This window comes from Schistocerca piceifrons, chromosome 2 (assembly GCF_021461385.2).
Source record: "Schistocerca piceifrons isolate TAMUIC-IGC-003096 chromosome 2, iqSchPice1.1, whole genome shotgun sequence".
Taxonomy (NCBI): Eukaryota; Metazoa; Arthropoda; class Insecta; order Orthoptera; family Acrididae; genus Schistocerca; species Schistocerca piceifrons.
Genome location: NC_060139.1, coordinates 608827734 through 608847321, shown reverse-complemented (window position 1 = coordinate 608847321; position 19588 = coordinate 608827734). Strand labels below are relative to the sequence as shown.

Here is a 19588-nt window from a genome sequence, read left to right as displayed (position 1 = left end):
ACGTAAAGAAGGCGGATGTGGGTTTCGTACGAAACTGTATGATAAGAATTACATACAAAAATGTGTTTGAAAATGTTGCGTGACAAGTTGTTCGTGTTCATGTGTCAATATAACGTATTTCACTGCTCAGTCTCCTTCCAGATAAATTTAGAAATACCACAGTATATTTAGAGGTGCAAATGTATGACGTAAACAACAATAAATCGGGGAAAATAGGATGAATGGAACCTTTCAATGTTCCTATGTTGTTGCAGCAAAATGTCACTACTGTTTGCCACATCGAGTGACCGACGTCCAGAGGCCGTAATAGCGACGTCGCCGATTTTCTGGGTGTCTGGGCTTATAACGCCATTGTATGCCCTTCACCTTGGGAAGACGGCCTGCATACTTCCCAGCTTCGACGAGGATACGGTAGCACGCGTCTTGGGCGAGTACAACGTGAGTAATGCTGAACACTACTGTCTTGAATAGCAAGCTACGGCGCCCAAGCGCCGAACTACGTTTTTTTCGGTTAGATTTCAGTCGATGCTACACTTCATTTCCGTTTGTACACCTGTGTATTACCAAGTAACTGTACAATAGGCAGTTCGTCACCTGAAATTGTTTCATGTCTACCATACATTCGTTTTAAGATACGCTAGGTGCATCGCAAGTCTGAACAGGAAGAGTGATTAGTGTTGTGAACATTGCAGTCGTGATTTGGAAGACTGGCCTTCGCTGCTACCCGTCCAATAATTATTGTCGCGGAGTCTATAGCACATCAAAACATTTCGTCAGTTCGTGTCAACCGATGAAAGTAAGTCATGGCCCAACTAGGACGGCAGGAAGCAAGGCCATTGTTACATCCGAGATAGCATCAGCTTCTAACTTACGAGTCGGTATTCTAACAAGACGAGAGCTATTATACACCAGTGTCGTAGTAATACGGAATTGGTTAATGTCTACGACACGAAAGTTGTAGATGTGTCCCACCCTGAGGCATCGAAGATTCGCCTATTTGGTAATCATGATAAGTTTGAGGCGGGAGAGTGTGGAAGGAATTCTAGAGGAAGACCAAGGCTCGAATACTTAGTTCGAATGATCTAGAGCTAAAGACGACTGCACAAGATAGACAAGCGTGGAGAACTGCATGAAAAAGTCTTTGGGCTAAGGACTACGATGGCAACAATAAAATTCATGTGCAGTGTCTTTCTAAGAAAGTTATTATAAGAATGAAGTGAAGTAGTTTCCTGCTGTCCCACCAATCTACCCCTTCTTTTAGGCAACTGTGCCATTAATTCACTACATCCCATTTCGAATCTGTACCTAGTTATTGTTTTACCTACCTATTCTTCACCATTCTTCAGCGCAATATTTCAAAAGCCTCTATTATCTTCTTGTCTGTTTATGTTCACGTTTCGAAATACACGCCAGAAACTAAGCTTCAGAAAAGACTAACATGTTAACAAATTTTTGTTTTTCAGAAATGCCCTTCTATTAAGCCATAAATTCTCCACATAAATTTTCCTCTATCAACCATAATCTCTTGAGTTCGGAGCGCCTATTTTGTTTGGGGAAGCCAAGCTATTTCTCGAGGTTGTTAGTACCAAAAATGGTGTAGCTATTGACGGATTTCCTTGTAACGAAACCATTTGCCCACCTTTCACTTAAAAGGTGCTCGATGGTGTTTCAGAAGTTAAGTCACTCATCGTTTTCTGCCAATCATTTTTTGTCTGGGAACCTGCCAGACATGTTCAAGGCGGACAACTATAACCGGTTGCAGTCCCGAAACGTCATCGAGTGTTCAATAATCCGGGAAAATATCAAGATTTACTTTCAAGATGTCACCGATCTGCGAGCACGATACGACACAGCCTGGCTGATACACCGGGTATCATTCAACACCAAGCAGAGCAGTGACACACAAAAGGCAACCACCCTATCTTTTAAGATACTTCAAAACGCTTATCGTGATTTCGACCGTTTTCTTAATATAGTTACGAATTGATCAATTTACTGAACATGTCGAGTACATTTTGAACGCCGAAGATATCTTGTGAAAAATATTAATTTCTCCAGCCACAGTGCCCTCAGAGAAGTATTATTAACATCTAAATTATAATGAAAGCGCATTACTTTTCGTTCTGCAGATATTAGTTCCTTGTTCTTATATTATCCATGCATTATAAATATTTTTAAACGTGTTGGTTTTCCGTTGACACTTTACACAGCTGCAATCCAACACTCATAATCTGGGTTACTTACTGTTATTTTGGTCGCAAACTGCAACTGAAGTCGCATTATGTTCTTCGTGAATGTTCATAAATTACCTCCGATGTCAGTTGCCTAACGGATCTCATTAATACAGTCACCAAGTATAAAAATAACTTTCTGAGAATCAGTTGCTTTTATTATCCAATACTCACGCTTTTCGGCAGCATACTGCCATAATCAGGTGACTAAATGTTGTATATACATCAGTTATTAATTGCTGATCCATGTGAACCAACGAGAAGATTTTTTTGGTGAGTGTTCCACTGAGGTTCCGAATGCTATAGCCCTCGTCGACTGAAATTACTTTATTGTAATGCGCAATATTAAGCATGTTCTATATTAAGATAACCTGACTCTCATATTGTGAGAATATGTCCCAATCTGGCACATTAAGCGCAGGAACAAATACAACACCATCACATCACAAGGCCAGAGTCGTGCTACAGTGGTTTTAGGAGGAAGACAGTGAACTGACGTCTCGGCCATCAAATTGCGTGACAGTTTCCACATACCTACTAAGGACTTTGTGGCGTCGCAACGATCGCCCATTTGTCTATTAAAAGCTTTACTTCAGAATGTATGTGGGCTGCAATGTAAGCCGGTAGAGTATTATACGGTCAGTAACGGACGAGTTGTGTCCTGCAGACTGACGTCACGACCATCTGTTGCAGCTGCGCGTGTGAAAGCAGTGGAGTAGCGCTGGCAGGCCACTTACATTATACGAAACTAAAAATATTAATAACTAATAAAGGAATAACCTGAGGAACGTCATATTTGATGTACATCCTTGTGTTGTGAAAAAAAACAATTTGTCAAAGTCTGAGATCAAAAATAGTTGTATTTTGGAAGTTAGTAAAATTCCATAAAAAAAAACGTAATTTTCCGACAGTCAAGAATTTAAATAAACACAGTATTGTAATAATTCACCTTCAGTGACTATGTACGATGATCTGATAACACTTTCAGTGTTCATATATAAATTTGGAAAGTTTTTAGTTTCAGAAAACCTCTGTGACTTTTCTATAATAATAATTTCAAGAATTCTAAGTAAATATGTGTAGGTGTGTGTTAGGGTGCGTGTGAATGAGAATGCGTACGTGAGAGTATGTGGGACGTTCGGCATTATTAAAAATCATTCATGTAATTCTCCACAGGAACTGGCAAGTGTTCCAACTCTGTAACGTTGTAACGAATCCACTAGTGGTTCCCCCACTCGTGAATGTCAGATGTCCAAGTATGTATGCTTATGTATAAGACAGCCAGAACATTTGCGACTATATAATAAATTTCCAGATATAGAGTAAAGCTTATAGTTCATTTTGTTTTGTTTATTTAATTAGAGATTTTTGTGTTACTTAATTTGATGACGTCAATGAGCCTAGAGAAGTGATTGGTGCTTGCTAGATTTTGGCCCGAGCCACGCCCTAGAAGTGAGTTCTCATTGGTCGTAAGTGCTGACAGCCAATGAGAAGCGAGACGGTTGGCCGCCTAGCGAGGAGATATGGGTTTTGAGTGTGGGAGAGTGAGAGGGGAGTCGCGAGCTAGCTTTGATTGGAGGCGGTTATGCTGGATGTGACTTTTCGCATTATGTGTAAGATGAAGTCTTGGGATGACTTCCGCGTTATGGTCCAGTGTTAATGGTATCTGGTAGTGACCAGAAACTGTTTATGAAAACTTTAGGGTGTTCGTTAGGACGAAAATCGCGAGTGAACTTTGAATTATATAGCGTGGCGGTACTGAGTATATTGTTATTGAATATTTTATGGCGCGCATAAACTTTTACTAAAGACAACCACTGAATATCGTATGCAGAAGTAATTGGCCGATCATTGACTGTGTTACAAGTAATTGGTTTCGGAATTTGGGAAGGTAAAAGTTCTGGCCGTTTTAGGTATGGTGATAACTGCGAGCAGAAACTTTAGTAATTTTCGTAAATGTGGGCTGATGATCTTGCTTAACGGCAATAAAGATCTATTGAAGGTTTAAACTTGAACTTCATGTTTAAAGTACGAGTGACATCCCCTTTACGAATCATTTCTTTAAAGTACATTGAAAATTTTCAGCAAATTTTACGCGTAGCGGCCTCCGGCGTGTAGCGATGAGGTTACAGTTTCCTCAACACTGCTTTTCTGCGATCTCGCAAGCAGTTGCAGTCAGGAGTTTACGTGTGAAGATCTACCGCTGTAAAGAGGTAGGTGAACAAAAATTATAAAAGAAATTGCATTGCAGCAGCAACGTATAATCCGTCGCAATTGGTGTATCGCACGCACGCACGTAAAAAATCCGTCGCAACTTGTTCCACCCATGCCACACAGAATCGCCTCTGTATTGCGTTCCGCTATTGCCCCACAGACTTTCGATTGGGTTTAAATTCGGGTAGTTGGTTGGCCAGGGGAACACAATACTCGTCCTGGTGCACTCTCACCGATCACGTACACTGTGACATGTTGCATTGTTCTGCTGGTAGATGCCATCGTGTCGAGGAGAAACAAACTGCATGTAGGGGTGGACGTGGTTCCCAAGGATAGATGCATACTTATGTTGATCCAGTGTACCTTCCAGAATGATGAGATTACCCAGGGAATTCCACGAAAACATTTCACAGACTATAACGCTCCGCGATTGTTTGGGGTGTTTGCTTTCAGACATTTCACGCCGATGGAGCTTTAAACGTGGTTGAGCTCAAAAGCCCACCAGTTTCCACTCAGTGATCGTCCAGCTACGGCACTGGCGTACAAATTCCACCCTTCGCCACCGATGAACTGCGGTCAGTATGGGTGACTGAACCAGGCGCCTGCTGCCGAGGCCCAGACACCGCAACACTCGCTGAACGGTTGTTGAGGAGACGTTGTTGGTAGACCCTGGCTTCATCTGGGCGATCAGTTGCTCAGCAATTGCACGTCTAATCGCCTGTACGCATCTCCGCACCTGTTATTCGCCCTAGTCATCTGTGGCCCGTGGAGCGTCATTTTGCCATATGTGCTTTAAACTCGGCGGCACACGAACTGTTTGCGACTGTAGCCGTTTCGGAAATTCTTTCGTCCTTGGCCCGAAAGCCAATGATTATGCCCTTCTGGACGTCAGATAAATCGCCCTGTTCCGCATTATGACAACGAATGCACTGTTCTCCGACACGCCTGATATACTCTCCACTGCTAGTGCTACCTTTTGACGTCTGTAAGTGGTTATAACATTGTAACGTCGAACATAGGCGGTGGTCACATTGTGACTGGACCGTGTTCTCCAGAGTGGAACATGTGACGCTTTTTACTTTTTGATAATTTTTCTTGGAATATCTCTGTTTGGTTCATCCCATGCGCAAATGAGCAGTGTGGCTGAGTGAGATAATAAGAGTCTTCTTTGCCATTTGAGAGCAACCAGAAAAAACCGACAACGTCACTAAACAGTTTGTCTGGCAAAATCACTCCTAACCTGATGTAAGCAAGTGTTTACTTGAGTCTCGTTAGTTGAATGCATTCTCATTTCACAGATCGCGTTGGTTATGTGTCGTGGAGAGTAAGAGTTCTCAATTTACATACAAACGGAGCAGGACGAACCTAGCCCAGCTGTTTGCTTTACATGACTTAACTCGAACCACACTAGTCGCCTTTCATTTTCGTAAGAAAGTACCCACAACGCCTCCAATTCACTTACAGATGAAAATTTATTTTCTGGGTTGCTATGCTCGGGAAATAAATGAAAATACCACCATCTTTAAGAAAACCATGAATGATTTATTATTATAGTTTGTGGATGTTTTAATTGTTCGTCAAAGTGCCACAACAGTTCTGCTGTCTTTCTCGAAGCACAATCTCATGGATTATCCTACCACGTCCTGGCAATATTGCATCATCGAAGGTGGACGAACTATTGCTTGAAAATATTTATATCCCATCGTAAATGTGCCTTATCACTGTTAAAAATTCATTTTGTAAATATTTGTATTGCCTTTGACAGAGTGCATGTCAACATACTTTCTATGCTCTTTCTGCATCCATAGCATTTGGATCTGGATTTTAGCATTCTTTCAAAACTTTATAAACATTAGATTAACGCTCGTAATATCTATAACATGGCTTTACAACAACTGGACAATTATTTATTGTTCCTGTATAGTACCTTTACACGTAACTTACTGATAACAGATTGCAAAGTATACGTTGAGGAAAAACGGAAATAGGAAGGCGAGCCGGAAGAAGCGGTAATATACAGCGCGAATTGCAAGTTGATACAGAGGTGGAGACCAGACAGATGTAAGCTCTAGACTACGTGTCAGTGTGATTGGTTCTTGTTACTGTTACAGAAGGCACGTCCACCTAAGGTAGATACGCTTTCAGTTACGGAGATAATTAGCTTGATATCAGTCTTAACGATAATTTTGTAGTATTTATAGGAATGCAACTGGCTAGACAGTGCTGACAATGAAAGTGTTAAGAACGAGTGGTGCTCTTTCAAATTAACTTGTTTGAGGTTCCATGTACGCACAGTTGTTGGGCACGGAAAAGTAAAAGCTGGGCGCTTCGGTCAGTTAAACTAGTAAGAGTCGAGTAGATGTAATAATTAGGATTTGGCAAGTAACCTCTAATAATGGATGTAAAAAATATCCTTTACTATGACACGGAATGATAACCTTCATTGTCAACCATCAATCAAACTTCTGTATAGAATACTCATTACTTTAATTTCCTACGAGAAAAACATTGGTAAAGACATGTTGAAGACGATCCAAATACTATTTTACTGCGCTAAGTTTTCGATACGAAATGATTGGAGCTGAAGCCCAACAACGATAAATCATTCACAGTGGAAACTTGATTGCAACTTCAATGCTCAGAAAGAAAAATAATGTTTATTACCAGCTTTATTTATATTTACTTGGATAGGTATAGAGCCATGTTTATAGGTAAATGCGTGTCAAAACAGTTTTGTGGCTCCTGATGCATCTTATTCTTTGTTTCCAGATTTCGAGCTTGTTCATGCCTCCAAACTTGGCAGTGACTATTGCCAAGAACCCCCAAAGTCCCGTCCGAAAGATGCTGCACCACATCAAAATCTTATCAGTTGGAGGGGCTGTAATGGACGCAGAGACTCAGCTATTCGTTGAAAAGGAGCTTGGTAAGCGGGTCAGCCAGGGGTGAGTGCAACAACAGACTAAGTCAGATATGAAGGTAAAATTAAATAGTTTGTGATTTAACCCCTCGAAACTAACACTCAGTTTCAGAACTGGCAACAATGTTCTAGTCTAAGACAATCGAGGGAGCGAAAATACACAGTGTATTTGCATCAGCAATGGAAGGTAAGTATTTGACACACTCGTGCTGGCAAAACGTCAGGAAAATCGTTAAACAAACGTCGACCAAGAGTCCGAAAAGGAACCCACAGGAAGTAAATCAACTGAAGATTTATTAGTATCCTAGTGCAAAAATACTACGAACGTTTTTACAGGCAACTCAATGAGAGTTCATTCAATAGTAATATTACCCTTCCCCAACCACTCCCCCACCCCCACCCCCACACATAAACACTCACACTACCTTCCCCTCCTCCAGCTTCCATAAACACAAGTATTAGTTGAGAACTAATTTTCGATATGTGACAATATTTCTGCAGGCGCTGACCTGATCCTACATAACACAAAGGTTATTAAAAATGCGGGTTATTAGAGTTTAAAGTGATAATAGGTTGATCTGGAACATCCTTCGACCTCTTCGTGATTAAAATATTTTTTTATGCAGTGTTTTGAACCAAACTAATAAATAGCTTGAGATTAGTGTCTCATTGCATTACAGTCAAACTGTGTGCATACGAGGGGCGTTTGAAAAGTCCGTGAAAAGTCTGAGAGATGGTACCACCGGCGCGTATTGAGTTCATGTTTAGTTAGTAGCATCTTTGGAAAGAATGCACACCAAGTTTGAGCCATATTGGTCTATTTCTTTGTGTCTGGCATTCGTGTGAATCAAGTCGAGTGATTGTCAAACAATGTACGAAAACTAATTTCGTGTGGTGAGTAAACATTACTTTGTGAAAGGCAAAACGCCTCAGGAGACTAAAGAGAAGCTTGAAAAACGTTACGGTGACTCTGCACCTTCGATTAGAACAGTGGTTTCAAAACTTTCGGAGTGACCATATGGACACAAGTGATTCTGAACGTTCTGGACGCCCTGTGGAGATTACAACTCCATAAATCATTGATAAAATCCATGATATGGTGATGGATGAGAGAAAAGGTGTGTGAGATTGCTAGTGCTGTGGGTATCTCGAATGAACGGGTACATAATATTTTGCATAAACATTTGGACATGAGAAAGCTATCTGCAAGATGGGTTCCGCGATTGCTCATGCTTGACCAAAAACTGAATCATGTGAAGTGTTGCAAGGATGGTTTGCAGCTGTTCAGGAAGAATCTGCAGAACTTCAAGCGTCGTTTCGTCACTGTGTGAACACTAATTTCTTCGCTGCTTGTACATATGTCCAGTATGAAGCACCACGACCACCACCAGCAGCAGCAGCGAGCAGCTAAGAAGGCGAAGAAGACTATAAGCAAGCATTATTATTATTATTATTGTTGCTGTTGTTGTTATTGTTGTTGTTGGCATGTGTTTCGCTACACTTAGCGCTTTGTTGTTATGCTATAGATGAGGTCGCCTGGTAGTTTCTTTCCGAACTGCCACAGCAGCAAAAGCAGCAATTACTCTCGATAGGATGTCCTCCTGAACTTCTGAACCTGGTACCATTCCACTATGTTATAGCACAGCCATTGACAGAAACTGAGTCTCAGCTAAGTGATAGCAAAATACAGCTATTCACCAATATGTAATTTGACTGGATGTGCATCTGAACGTATGGATGTAGGCCTAGCACCTCACAGTGTCTTTGATGCAGTCACTGAGACAGAGAACGTTCAATGCTTAGTATTAGGGTAGAGAATGTGTGGTCCAATTGGGATAATCAGTGTAGCGTGATAGAGTTCATAGAGATAGAGATGACAAGTGAATACAACTCACAGCATACTCCTATTGGCATTAGCGTGTTAAAGGGTGCGGTGTTAATTGTCAGAATGTATGGAGAGGGGGCAGTGCAGCGGACAGAAATTCAGGACACTTTCTTGCTCTTGAGTTTGGAAACTGCGCCCAAAAGCGGAAGAATCAGCAATGATGTACGGCATGAGGCTGCAGAAAGCAAAGCATTAAAGACACATAACGTGTACCCACAGGACATGTGGCCTATAATTGAAAAAAACATCATGATGCTCTCTCCATTGATAAAAGATTCTGGAATAGCCCCCATTCGTATCTTCAAGAGGGGACTGCCAAGGGGGAGGTGACCATGAGAAATAGATTGAGCAACCAACGAAAGGATAACGATCTACGAGTCGGGGCATGGAATGTCAGAAGCTTAATTGTGGTAGGGAAGGTAGAAAATCTGAAAAGGGAAATGCAAAAGCCCAATCTCGATGTAGCAGGGGTCAGTGAAGTGAAGTGAAATGGAAAGAAGATTTCTGGTCAGATGAGTATAGGGTAATATCAACAGCAGAAGGAAATGGTATGACGGGAGTAGGATTTGTTATGAATAGAAAGGTAGGGCAAAGAGTGAGTTACAGCGAATAGTTCAGTGATAGGGTTGTTCCTCTCAGAATAGACAGCAAACCAACATCGACAACGATAGTTCATGTGTACATGCCGATGTCGCAAGCTGAAGATGAAGAGGTAGAGAAATTGTATGAGGATATTGAAAGGATAACACAATATGCAAGGGGAGATGAAACTCTAATAGTCAACGGTGACTGGAATGCAGTAGAAGAAAAGGTTACAGGAGAATATGGGCTTGGGACAAGGAGTGAGAGAGGGGAATGACTGATTGAGTTCTAGAATAAATTTCAACTAGTAATAGCAAACACTCTGTTCAAGAATAACAAGAGGAGGAGGTACGCTTGGAAAAGGCTGCGTGATACGGGAAGATTTCAGTTAGATTGCATCATGGTCAGATAGAGATTCCGAAAGCAGATACTGGATTGTAAGGCACAGCCAGGAGCAGATATGGACTCAGTTCACAATTTAGTGGTGTGGAAGAGCAGTCTAAAGTTCAAGAGAATAGTCAGGAAGAATGAACGCACAAAGAATACGGACCCGAAAGTACTAAGGAATGAAGAGATATGCTTCAAGTTTTTCAAGGCTATAGACACTGCACTAACTAATAGCTCAGTAGGCAGTTTAGTTAATGAGGAATGGACGTCTCTAAAAAGGGCAGTCACAGAAGTTGGGAAGAAAAACATAGTTACAAAGAAGGTAGCTGCAACGAAACCACTGGTAACAGAAGAAATACTTCAGATGATCGTGAAAGATGGAAGTGCAAAAATGTTCAGGGAAATTCAGGAGTAGAGAAATACTAGTCACTTAAGAATGAAATAAGTAGCAGGTGCAAGGAAACCAAGGCGAAATGGCTGCATGGAAAACGTGAAGAAATCGAAAAAGAAATGATTGTCGGAATAACTGACATAGAACACAGAAAAGTTAAAACAACTTCAATTAAATTAAAAGCAAGGGTGGTAACAATAAGAGTGCAATGGGAATTCCATTGTTAAATCCAGAGGAGAGAGTGGGTAGTTGGAAGGACTACAGTGAATTCATTTATGAATGGAAAGAATAGTCTCATGACATGATGGAAGGAGAAATAGGAGTCGATATAGAAGAGATGGGGGACCAAGTATTAAAATCACAAAATTAAGAGAGCTTTGGAAGACTAAAGATCGAATAAAGCAAAGGTGTAGATAACATCCCATCAGAGTTTCCAAAATCATTCCGCCAAGTGGCAACAAAACGACTATTCACGCTGGTGTGTAGAATGTAGAGTGCGGTGACATACCATCTGACTTTTGGAAAAACATCTTGTACACATTTGCGAAAATTGCAAGAACTGGCAAGTGTGAGAATTATAGCACAATCAGCTTAGCAGCCCATGCCTCCATGTTGCTGACAAGAATAATACACAGAAGGATGGAAAAGAACATGGAGGATGTGTTGGATGATGATGTGTTTGGCTTCAGGAAAGGTAAAGACACCAGAGAGGCAGTTCTGACGATGTTCTTCATAACGGAAGCAAGACTATAGAAAAATCGAGACATGTTAATAGGATCTGTCGACCTCGGAAAATAGTGCAACAATGTCAGATGCTACATGATGTTCGAAATTCTAAGAAAAACAGGGTAAGCTATAGGGAAAGTGGATAATATGCAATATGTCAAGAGCCAAGAGGGAACAACGAGAGTTGAAGAGCAGATGCGAAATGATCAGATTAAAAAGGTTGTAAGACAGATATTACAAGGATGTAATCTTTCTCTCCTACTGTTCAACCCAAACATTGAAGAAGGAATAATGGAAATAAAAGAAAGGTTTAAAAGTACAATTACAATTCAAGACGAAAAGATATCAACGATAAGATTCACTGATGACATTGATGACATTGCCATCCTCAGTGAAAGTGAAGAAGAATTACGTGATGTGCTGAATGGAATAATCTGTCTAATGAGTACAGAATATGTTTTGAGACTAAACTGAAGAAAGATGAAATTAAAGTAATGAAATGAGAAAAACGAGAAACTTATCGTTTGGCTTGGCGATCACGAATTAGTTGAAATTAATTCTGCTACATAGGCAGCAAAATGTCACGTGATGGATGGAGCATAAAGGACATAAAAAGCACCGTCAAAAACGGCATTCCTGGCCGAGAGAAATCTCTAGTATCAAACAAAAGCCTTAATTTGGGGAAATTTTTGAGAATGTATGTTTGGAGCACAGCATTGTATGTTAGTAAATCATGGACTGTGGGAAACAGGAATAGTAGAGAATCGAACTATTTGAGATGTGTTCCTACAGAAGAATGTTGAAAATTAGGTGGATTCATCAGGTAAGGAATATAGAAATTCTCTGTAGAATCGGCGAGGAATGAAATATATGGAAAACAACAACAAAGAGAAGAGACAGGACTGTGTAACATCTACGGCATCAGGGAATAACTTGCATGACACTAGAGGGAGCTGTAGAGGGCAAAAACTGTAGATGAAGCAGAGATTGGAATAGACCCAGCAAATAATTCAGGATACAGGTTGCAAGCGCTACTCTGAGATGAAGAGATTCGCACAGGAGAAAAATTCGCGTCAAACTAGTCAGAAGACTTATGGATAAAAGGGATGTGTCAAATTCCTCAGGAGTGTACCTAATTACTTCATGTGGGTCACAGCTTTTTACCCAGTAGATGAAACTGTCTGTATCTTACGGTGAGTGAACTTTGGTTTTGCAAACTCGTAGTAGAATCGATGGTGTGGAATTTGGCGAGGTCTAGAATACACACATCGATGCAGACATGTTTCGTGGACTACACTGAAAGAGTAGCCATCACCGTAGCGACTAGTCCTTGACTGAAGGTTGTGGCCAACTTAAAACTTGGCGTGGGAATCTAATTTCTTGTCCCATAACGCCCATGCAAACGGTAAACTGAATGAACTTGACGATTTCTTAGAATCTGCATGATTCTGCCGAAAACTAAATTATTCACTAAATTATAAAAAATCATGAGATCATCTTTCCAGTATTAACGTAAATGTAGTTCTTCAACCAGGGATGCTGCTTGAAGAAGATGCTGTGGGTAATTCTAACAACTTTCATCCTCAACCTGAAACATTGTTGGAGGTTTCTATAGTGTAGGATGTATCTCTGCTTATCTCCCAGCATTGTCACCAGCTTGAGGACAGAGCCATTTCGTGGGACCAGGGGCTCCAGGCACATAAGCAAGTCACTGTAAGTGTCGTGCAGATTGATATGGCTTTAGGAAATATCCCTCATCAGCAACTAAAGTCACATATTGGACCTCATCCTTCAGTACGACCATTTCATCTCTGGACAGGTATCGGTATCCTCGAAAGAGATGAGTTTGTTGCATGGCATGCCCTAGAGATAGTTACACCCAAGTAAAGGAAATGGCTGCACTGCTCCTCACTAATTCGTTTGTTATTCACCTTGGCATGTCTGTGCATGCACTTGGGCCGTCCCCAGAGAATCCCGCGTTAGAAAAGAAGCAACATATCAACATTGGTCAACAGTTCGATGATAATGTGTATTTTTCAACATTGCGTCCCACAGAAGCCCTGATGCAGTGTAATAGAAGGCAGGATACAGAGTTTACGTGTCCAGGCGTAAATCTGGAATTCCTTAAAAATGCCTAAGAGGTAATGCACATCTGTCTCCATCGACAATTTGACATATCCGTCTAAATCAGAGATCCTGTAGTCCTGCTCAACATTCACTGTGTGCTGATACTCCGCATCTGTTAAAGCAGCCTGTGAGTTTCCTGGTGAATGTTGTCATGTTGTGATTTCGCCGAGTCACTCCATAAAATCCAGTTAATCATATGGAAAGACTCCATTCTTCATCACAAGCAGAAACTTTACATCATTGTCCTGGTGATACGAACATTCTTCTGATGCATTCTCTCAGCAGGTTTCTGAAGCAGTGCACGTATGACCGATGACTTCAGCAGTTTGGTCCCATATAAGCTTACCACAAATTTCCAAAGAAACCACCTGCTCAGTAGCTTGTTTGATCGTCTTTTTAATAAAATCCATCATTGATTCTGTGTATCAGGAGTCCGACAGTTTGTTGTTATCTTTGTTGCAGTATGTGGCATTAGATGTGTACGCACCAGTCATGTGATTCGCGTAAATAACAGGTCGCTGATTTGCGTATGCGGTGATGGCGTCCAGTAGCATTTACATCAGGCGAATTTGGTCGCAGACACATCAACGTCAGTTCACTATAATGGTTCTCAAACCTCTGTAGCACAGTTCTGGCTCCAAGATGTGTACAGTCATACTGGTGAAAGATGACATCGCTGTCGGGAAAGACATCAAGCATGAAGGGATGCAGGTGGTTTGCAGCTGTCAGCGGGTCTTTGAGTACTCCCACAAGTCCTATACAAGCGCAGGAGAATATCTCTCATAGCATAATACTGCTCCCGCCATTCACCTCCATGATGGCAGTTGTCGAGATGATCACCTACAACATGTAGCAAAAAATGTGATACACCCAAAGAGCTGACACTGTACCATTGATCGACAGTCGAATCCTGATGGTCCCATACCCTCTGCAATCGTAACTGACGATGTCGTTGGGTCAACATGTGAACATATAGGGGTGGTCTGCTGCGGTGCTCCGTGGTCAACAATGTACGATGAAAGGTGTGCTCCGAAATACTTTGCTATCGCCAGCATTGTGCTCTTTCAACAGAGATACCACAGATCACCATCTATCCTACTTCACAGAACATGAGGTTTGGAGGTTTGTCTGGTCTGTAAAGAGTCGTGGACGTGCAACCATTTAGCGCCTAGCGGTTATTTTAACTATCCTTTTACTTCTATCCGTAGATGCTCACGATAGTAGCACGTGAACATTCGACCAGCTTCGCCGTTTTTGAGGCACTATTTCGCAGGCTCTGCGTAATAATAATCTGCGCTTTGCCAGAGTTGATTACCCCAGTGAACTTCATCATTTGCAGACCATATCTTCTCCGTCTGTGCCTGCTCCACTTACATACTTTTGTTACCGCCTGACGTACCCGCAACGCCACAAGGTGGCATCCAACGCCTCTAAGGGCAGCGGTCTTGGTCCTTTGACTTATCAGTGTATTTACATATCCGTCAATTCCTTTTGGCTGATAATCTGAATTTTGGTTTATCCTACCAATTTTAGGAATTTACAATTTTATATCCTATCTCATTCCTAATTCTAGAGCCATTTTTACCAATCTACAGCTTTGGACCACTCAACTAACATTTAACAGGCTGTGTTACAATATCATTTTGTAAAGTCAACGTATCTTACCACGTTGTATGTCCTATGTATGTATGGTGCATATTTGGTGAATATACAGTGTATAACATGTGTGTGCCGTATTTGTTGCATAATTAAGTTGTGTGCATGGAGTAACTGTCGTGACAGTACGGGTACTTGCAGTGGCCATGTCAGCATATCAGTGGTAGCAATGCTGAAACTACACGTAATTTGTATTTAAAGAAAGTGCTTTTATAAACTGCAAGTTTGTGTCTTGTTACTAATAACTCAGAATTTAACATACTAAGCTAGGGTTCAATTGCTAGCACACTGCTTCATAGGAAAGCAGCAATATATATTTATAAAAAAAAAAGAATGTGCAACTGGGTAGGACATGGAAGGGGGGGTGGGGGGCAAAGAACATCAATATTATTTGTAGGAAATATATTTACACGATGTCTCTCCTAAGAGTCGTGAGGCACATTTGCTCTGAAGTTTCGTTGATATTTGCAGTTTTGTTTTTGCAACGTGTAGTTGGAGACAGCCCAGAAAAATGCTGCTCATGACGTCATTCACGTCAAAGGGAAAGCGTCGGTATCCTTCCCGTTTCAGACAGAATGATTTTTAAACTGAAATACGCGCCCATTGGACAGAGCGGTCCCAAATTAGTCTATCAAAATATTCGTTTTCACGATAGAGTGAAGCGTCAAAGAAACTGGTATAGGCATGCGTATTCAAATACAGAGATATCTAAACAGGCAGAACCGGCGCTGTGGTCGGAAACGCCTCTATAAGACAACAAGTGTTTGGCATAGTTGTTAGATGGGTTACTGCTGCTACATTGGCAGGTTATCAATATTTACGTGAGTTTGAACATGGCGTTATAGTCGGCGCACGAGCGATGGGACACAGCAGTCCCCGATGTAGCGATGACGTGAGTATTTTCCCATTCGACCATTTCAGGAGTGTACAGTGAATATCACGAATCCGATGAAACATCAAATCTCCGACATCGCTGCGGCCGGAAAAAGATCCTGGAACAACGGGACCAACGAAAGCTGAAGAGAATCGTTCCTGTACACAAGTGCAACCCTTCCGCAAATTGCTGCTGATTTCAGTGCTGGGCCATAAACAAGTATCAACGTGCGTACCATTCAACGAAACATCATCAAAACGGGGTTTCGGAGCCGAAGGCCCACTCGCGTACCTTTGATGACTGTATGACACAAAGCTTTACGCCTCGCCTGGGCCCGTCAACATTGACATTGGACTGTTGATGACATGGCTGGTCGGAAGAGTCTCGCTTCAAATTGCATCAGGCGGATGGACGTGTACGGGTATGGAGACGGCATGCATGTCAGCAGGGGACTGTTCAAGCTGATGGGGGCTCTGTAATGGTGTGGGGCGTGTGCATTGGAGTGATATGGGACCCCTTTTACAGCTAGATACGATTGTGATATGTGTAAGCATCCTGCCTCATCACCTGCATCCATTCATGTCCATTGTGCATTCCGACGGATTTGCGCAATTCCAGCAGGTCAATGCGATACCCCACACCTTCAGAACTGCTACAGAGTGGCTCCAGGAACACTCTTCTGAGTTTAAACACGTCCGCTGGACACCAAATTCCCCAGACAAGGACATTATTGAGCATATCTGGAATGATTTGCAACGTGCTGTTCAGAATAGATCTCCACCCCCTCGCACTCTTACGGGTTTATGTACATCCCTGCGCTATCCATGGTGTCAGTTTCCTCCAGCACTACCTCAGACATGCCACGTCGTATTGCGGCACTTCTGCTTCCTCGCGGGGGCCCTACACGATATTAGGAGATGTACCAGTTTCTTTAGTATTTCAGTGTATGTATTAACAAGGACAATAAAACACAAAAGGAATAACGAGCTCACCACCAGAGATAGCACTGTCTTGGTCTGCGGTGACTGCTATTGCCATACAGAAGTGTGCTGCTCAGTCGCTGCCGCAGTACTAATTGTCCTTCGTTTTTAACCGTCCCTCTTAATACATATCAGCAAAACAAATATCGCACTACACGTATCTGGCAGTTCTCTATCGAATGATGACGTAAAATTCCGATTAAAAAACGATTGTCTGAAACGGGAAACAAACCGAGGCATTCCATCGAAACTGGGCGTCGTATGAAAGACGTGATGAGTAGCATTTTTTGGACTGATGCCAGCTAAACGCTGCAAAAGCGAAATGGCAACTGTCTGCCGAAACACCAGATAAAATGCGCCTGAGGCACCCGGTACTTTAGTTTTATTTTCATATGTATACACTTATTTACAATCATTGTGTTGTAGCATAGTATCTCGCTAAATGTTGCTCCTATAAGCCTACAGCTCACCCATATAACACTGAGTCCAACAGGTATGAACACACAGATTAGGAAACGTTTGTGAACTTAGCCTCTAAGGAGTTGATAGATCCGACTCTTACTCTTGCAGGTGCGGTACGGGCATTCATGCATTGCTTCACGTGGTCCATATTTACACAGTTATTGTGCAAATACACGCCAAATTAATTGTGTGCCCCTCTTTCATATGGGTGCCAATGGCACAATGTGTCTGTTGCAACTGATAATGAAAGTTTTAGGTGTATGTTCGTGTCACATGAAGTTAATTCTAGCGTTGCCTCTCCAAGAATCTCTACTACCGACACCTTACGACCAAGTGTGTCAGTCGGAGTACAAGATGTGGCATATTCATCAATCATCTTCGTCTCTTTATATTCCATCACACCCCAAATATAGTCCCACTTGTACCATTAATACTGAACTACAGCACCAATTTGTTCTGTGTATTCTACTTCTATTACACGTCAAAGTCACACTGCGGTGATAGACCGACATTAACGCCTTTATATCCACTCGCTGTCACATTATAAGTGTTAATGAAGAGCAGTACCGTTGTGAGACTTCTCTGTGGCTCGGTGAGCTGTGGTGATTCCAGCTACAGCTGTGACATTGAGTAGTTGGATGAAACTAGGTCCGATAGATCGAAAAGAGGAGGAGATTAGTGTTTAGCGAGAGATTAGTAATAGAATAAATCGGGTATGGATTAACGGATAGAGATATGCGGGTGACAGTCTTAATTTCTCATATCATGAACTACCTACAAGACATTCTTACTGCAGTGGGATAACGGAGTAGGAATAAGGGCCTCAGTATCAACACCAAAAAGACAAAATTTATGATAGTAATTCGCAATTCAAACGAACATTAAAATGTAGAACTAATGCATGACAATCAACTTATAGAAATTGAGAGTACATTCAACTACTTAGGGACGTGGTTAGGCGAAAACTGGATGTCCGACGTGGAAATCAGATGTACAGTACAGAAAAAAATGTGTTTAGAAGTACTGACTTTGATCTTAATCTCAGAGCTAGATTTATAAACAGCTATGTGTGCTCAGTACTTTCGAATGACATGGAAATATGGACGCTGAAAGTAAACACTATGAACAAGGTAGAAGCAATCAAGATGTGGTTATACTGAAGATTCCTTAAAATTCCATGGACAGCAAGGAAAACAAATGAATAGATCTAAAGAATAGTAAAAAGAGACGGAGAACTGATAACCACAATCAGACGCAAGGGAACAGGTTACTTAGGTCATGTGATACAAATTGAAAGGTATCATTTTCTTCAACCGATAATTGAGGGGAAGACTGAAGGCAAGAGAGGAATAAGTTGATAGGAGGAGGATGTCACGGCACGGCCACGTCAGACAGGAATAAGAAATGCGGGGGACTTGATTCATACTGGAAGAGATAGAGAAGACTGGGCAGATGTGATCAGAAACATCATTAGCGTATATGTAGAAGAAGAAGAAGAAGAAAAAGAAAACGTGTCCCGAAATTTTTTCCTCTGATTATCTGACGTTCTAATACAATTTTTTACTTAGATTCTTCATCGTTTTGTTATGTGACACTCGGGCAAGTGTTCAAGCAATTCAATTCTATCTACTGACGAAACTTTACAATTGTTACTACTTGTAATTAGTTTTAGATATAGATTTTCGGCCTATCTGAATATTGAAGACTGGTCGCCATTCATGTGGACGATAGCAATAATGATGTGTTCAGGTCTGCCACTAAATCACGGATAAAGAAGCGCTATTTAGAGGCTTTCCACGTAATCGTCTCCTTCCACCGTTTTGTACACAAATGTACCGCGATTCATCAATCCAGGCGGCATTTCTCCATGTTTTGATGGTCCTTCCTCTGTGCCCGGATCTATGGGAGTAGAGCAACACGCCATGTGTAGTGACTTCTATTCCCCTAGAAAGGCGATAGTTCTGTAGTAGTGTGATTGCACACCGGCTGTTGTCGAGATTTTAACTGGCAGCTGATTTAATTCATTGTGGACGTCTGCACGCTGCTACAATCTGCGACAATTGACCGTGGCCTCAGACGTCAGCACATTTCTGCTTACGGCAGTTTACTCTGGCCGTGGCGGTTTTTCCGAATGGAGCCGTTTACCGTACATCTTT

At 41.7% G+C, this 19588-nt stretch overlaps 1 protein-coding gene across 1 annotated transcript in view; it reads left to right on the top strand.

Moving 5' to 3' along the window:
* Positions 1 to 258: 258 nt before the first annotated feature.
* LOC124775657 (luciferin 4-monooxygenase-like) overlaps positions 259 to 19588 on the top strand; it is a 39074-nt gene continuing 19744 nt past the window's right edge. The window contains exons 1-2 of the mRNA XM_047250485.1: positions 259 to 438; positions 7215 to 7387. Of these exons, the coding sequence (XP_047106441.1) occupies positions 259 to 438; positions 7215 to 7387 (353 nt within the window). The remainder of the gene's footprint in view (positions 439 to 7214; positions 7388 to 19588) is intronic.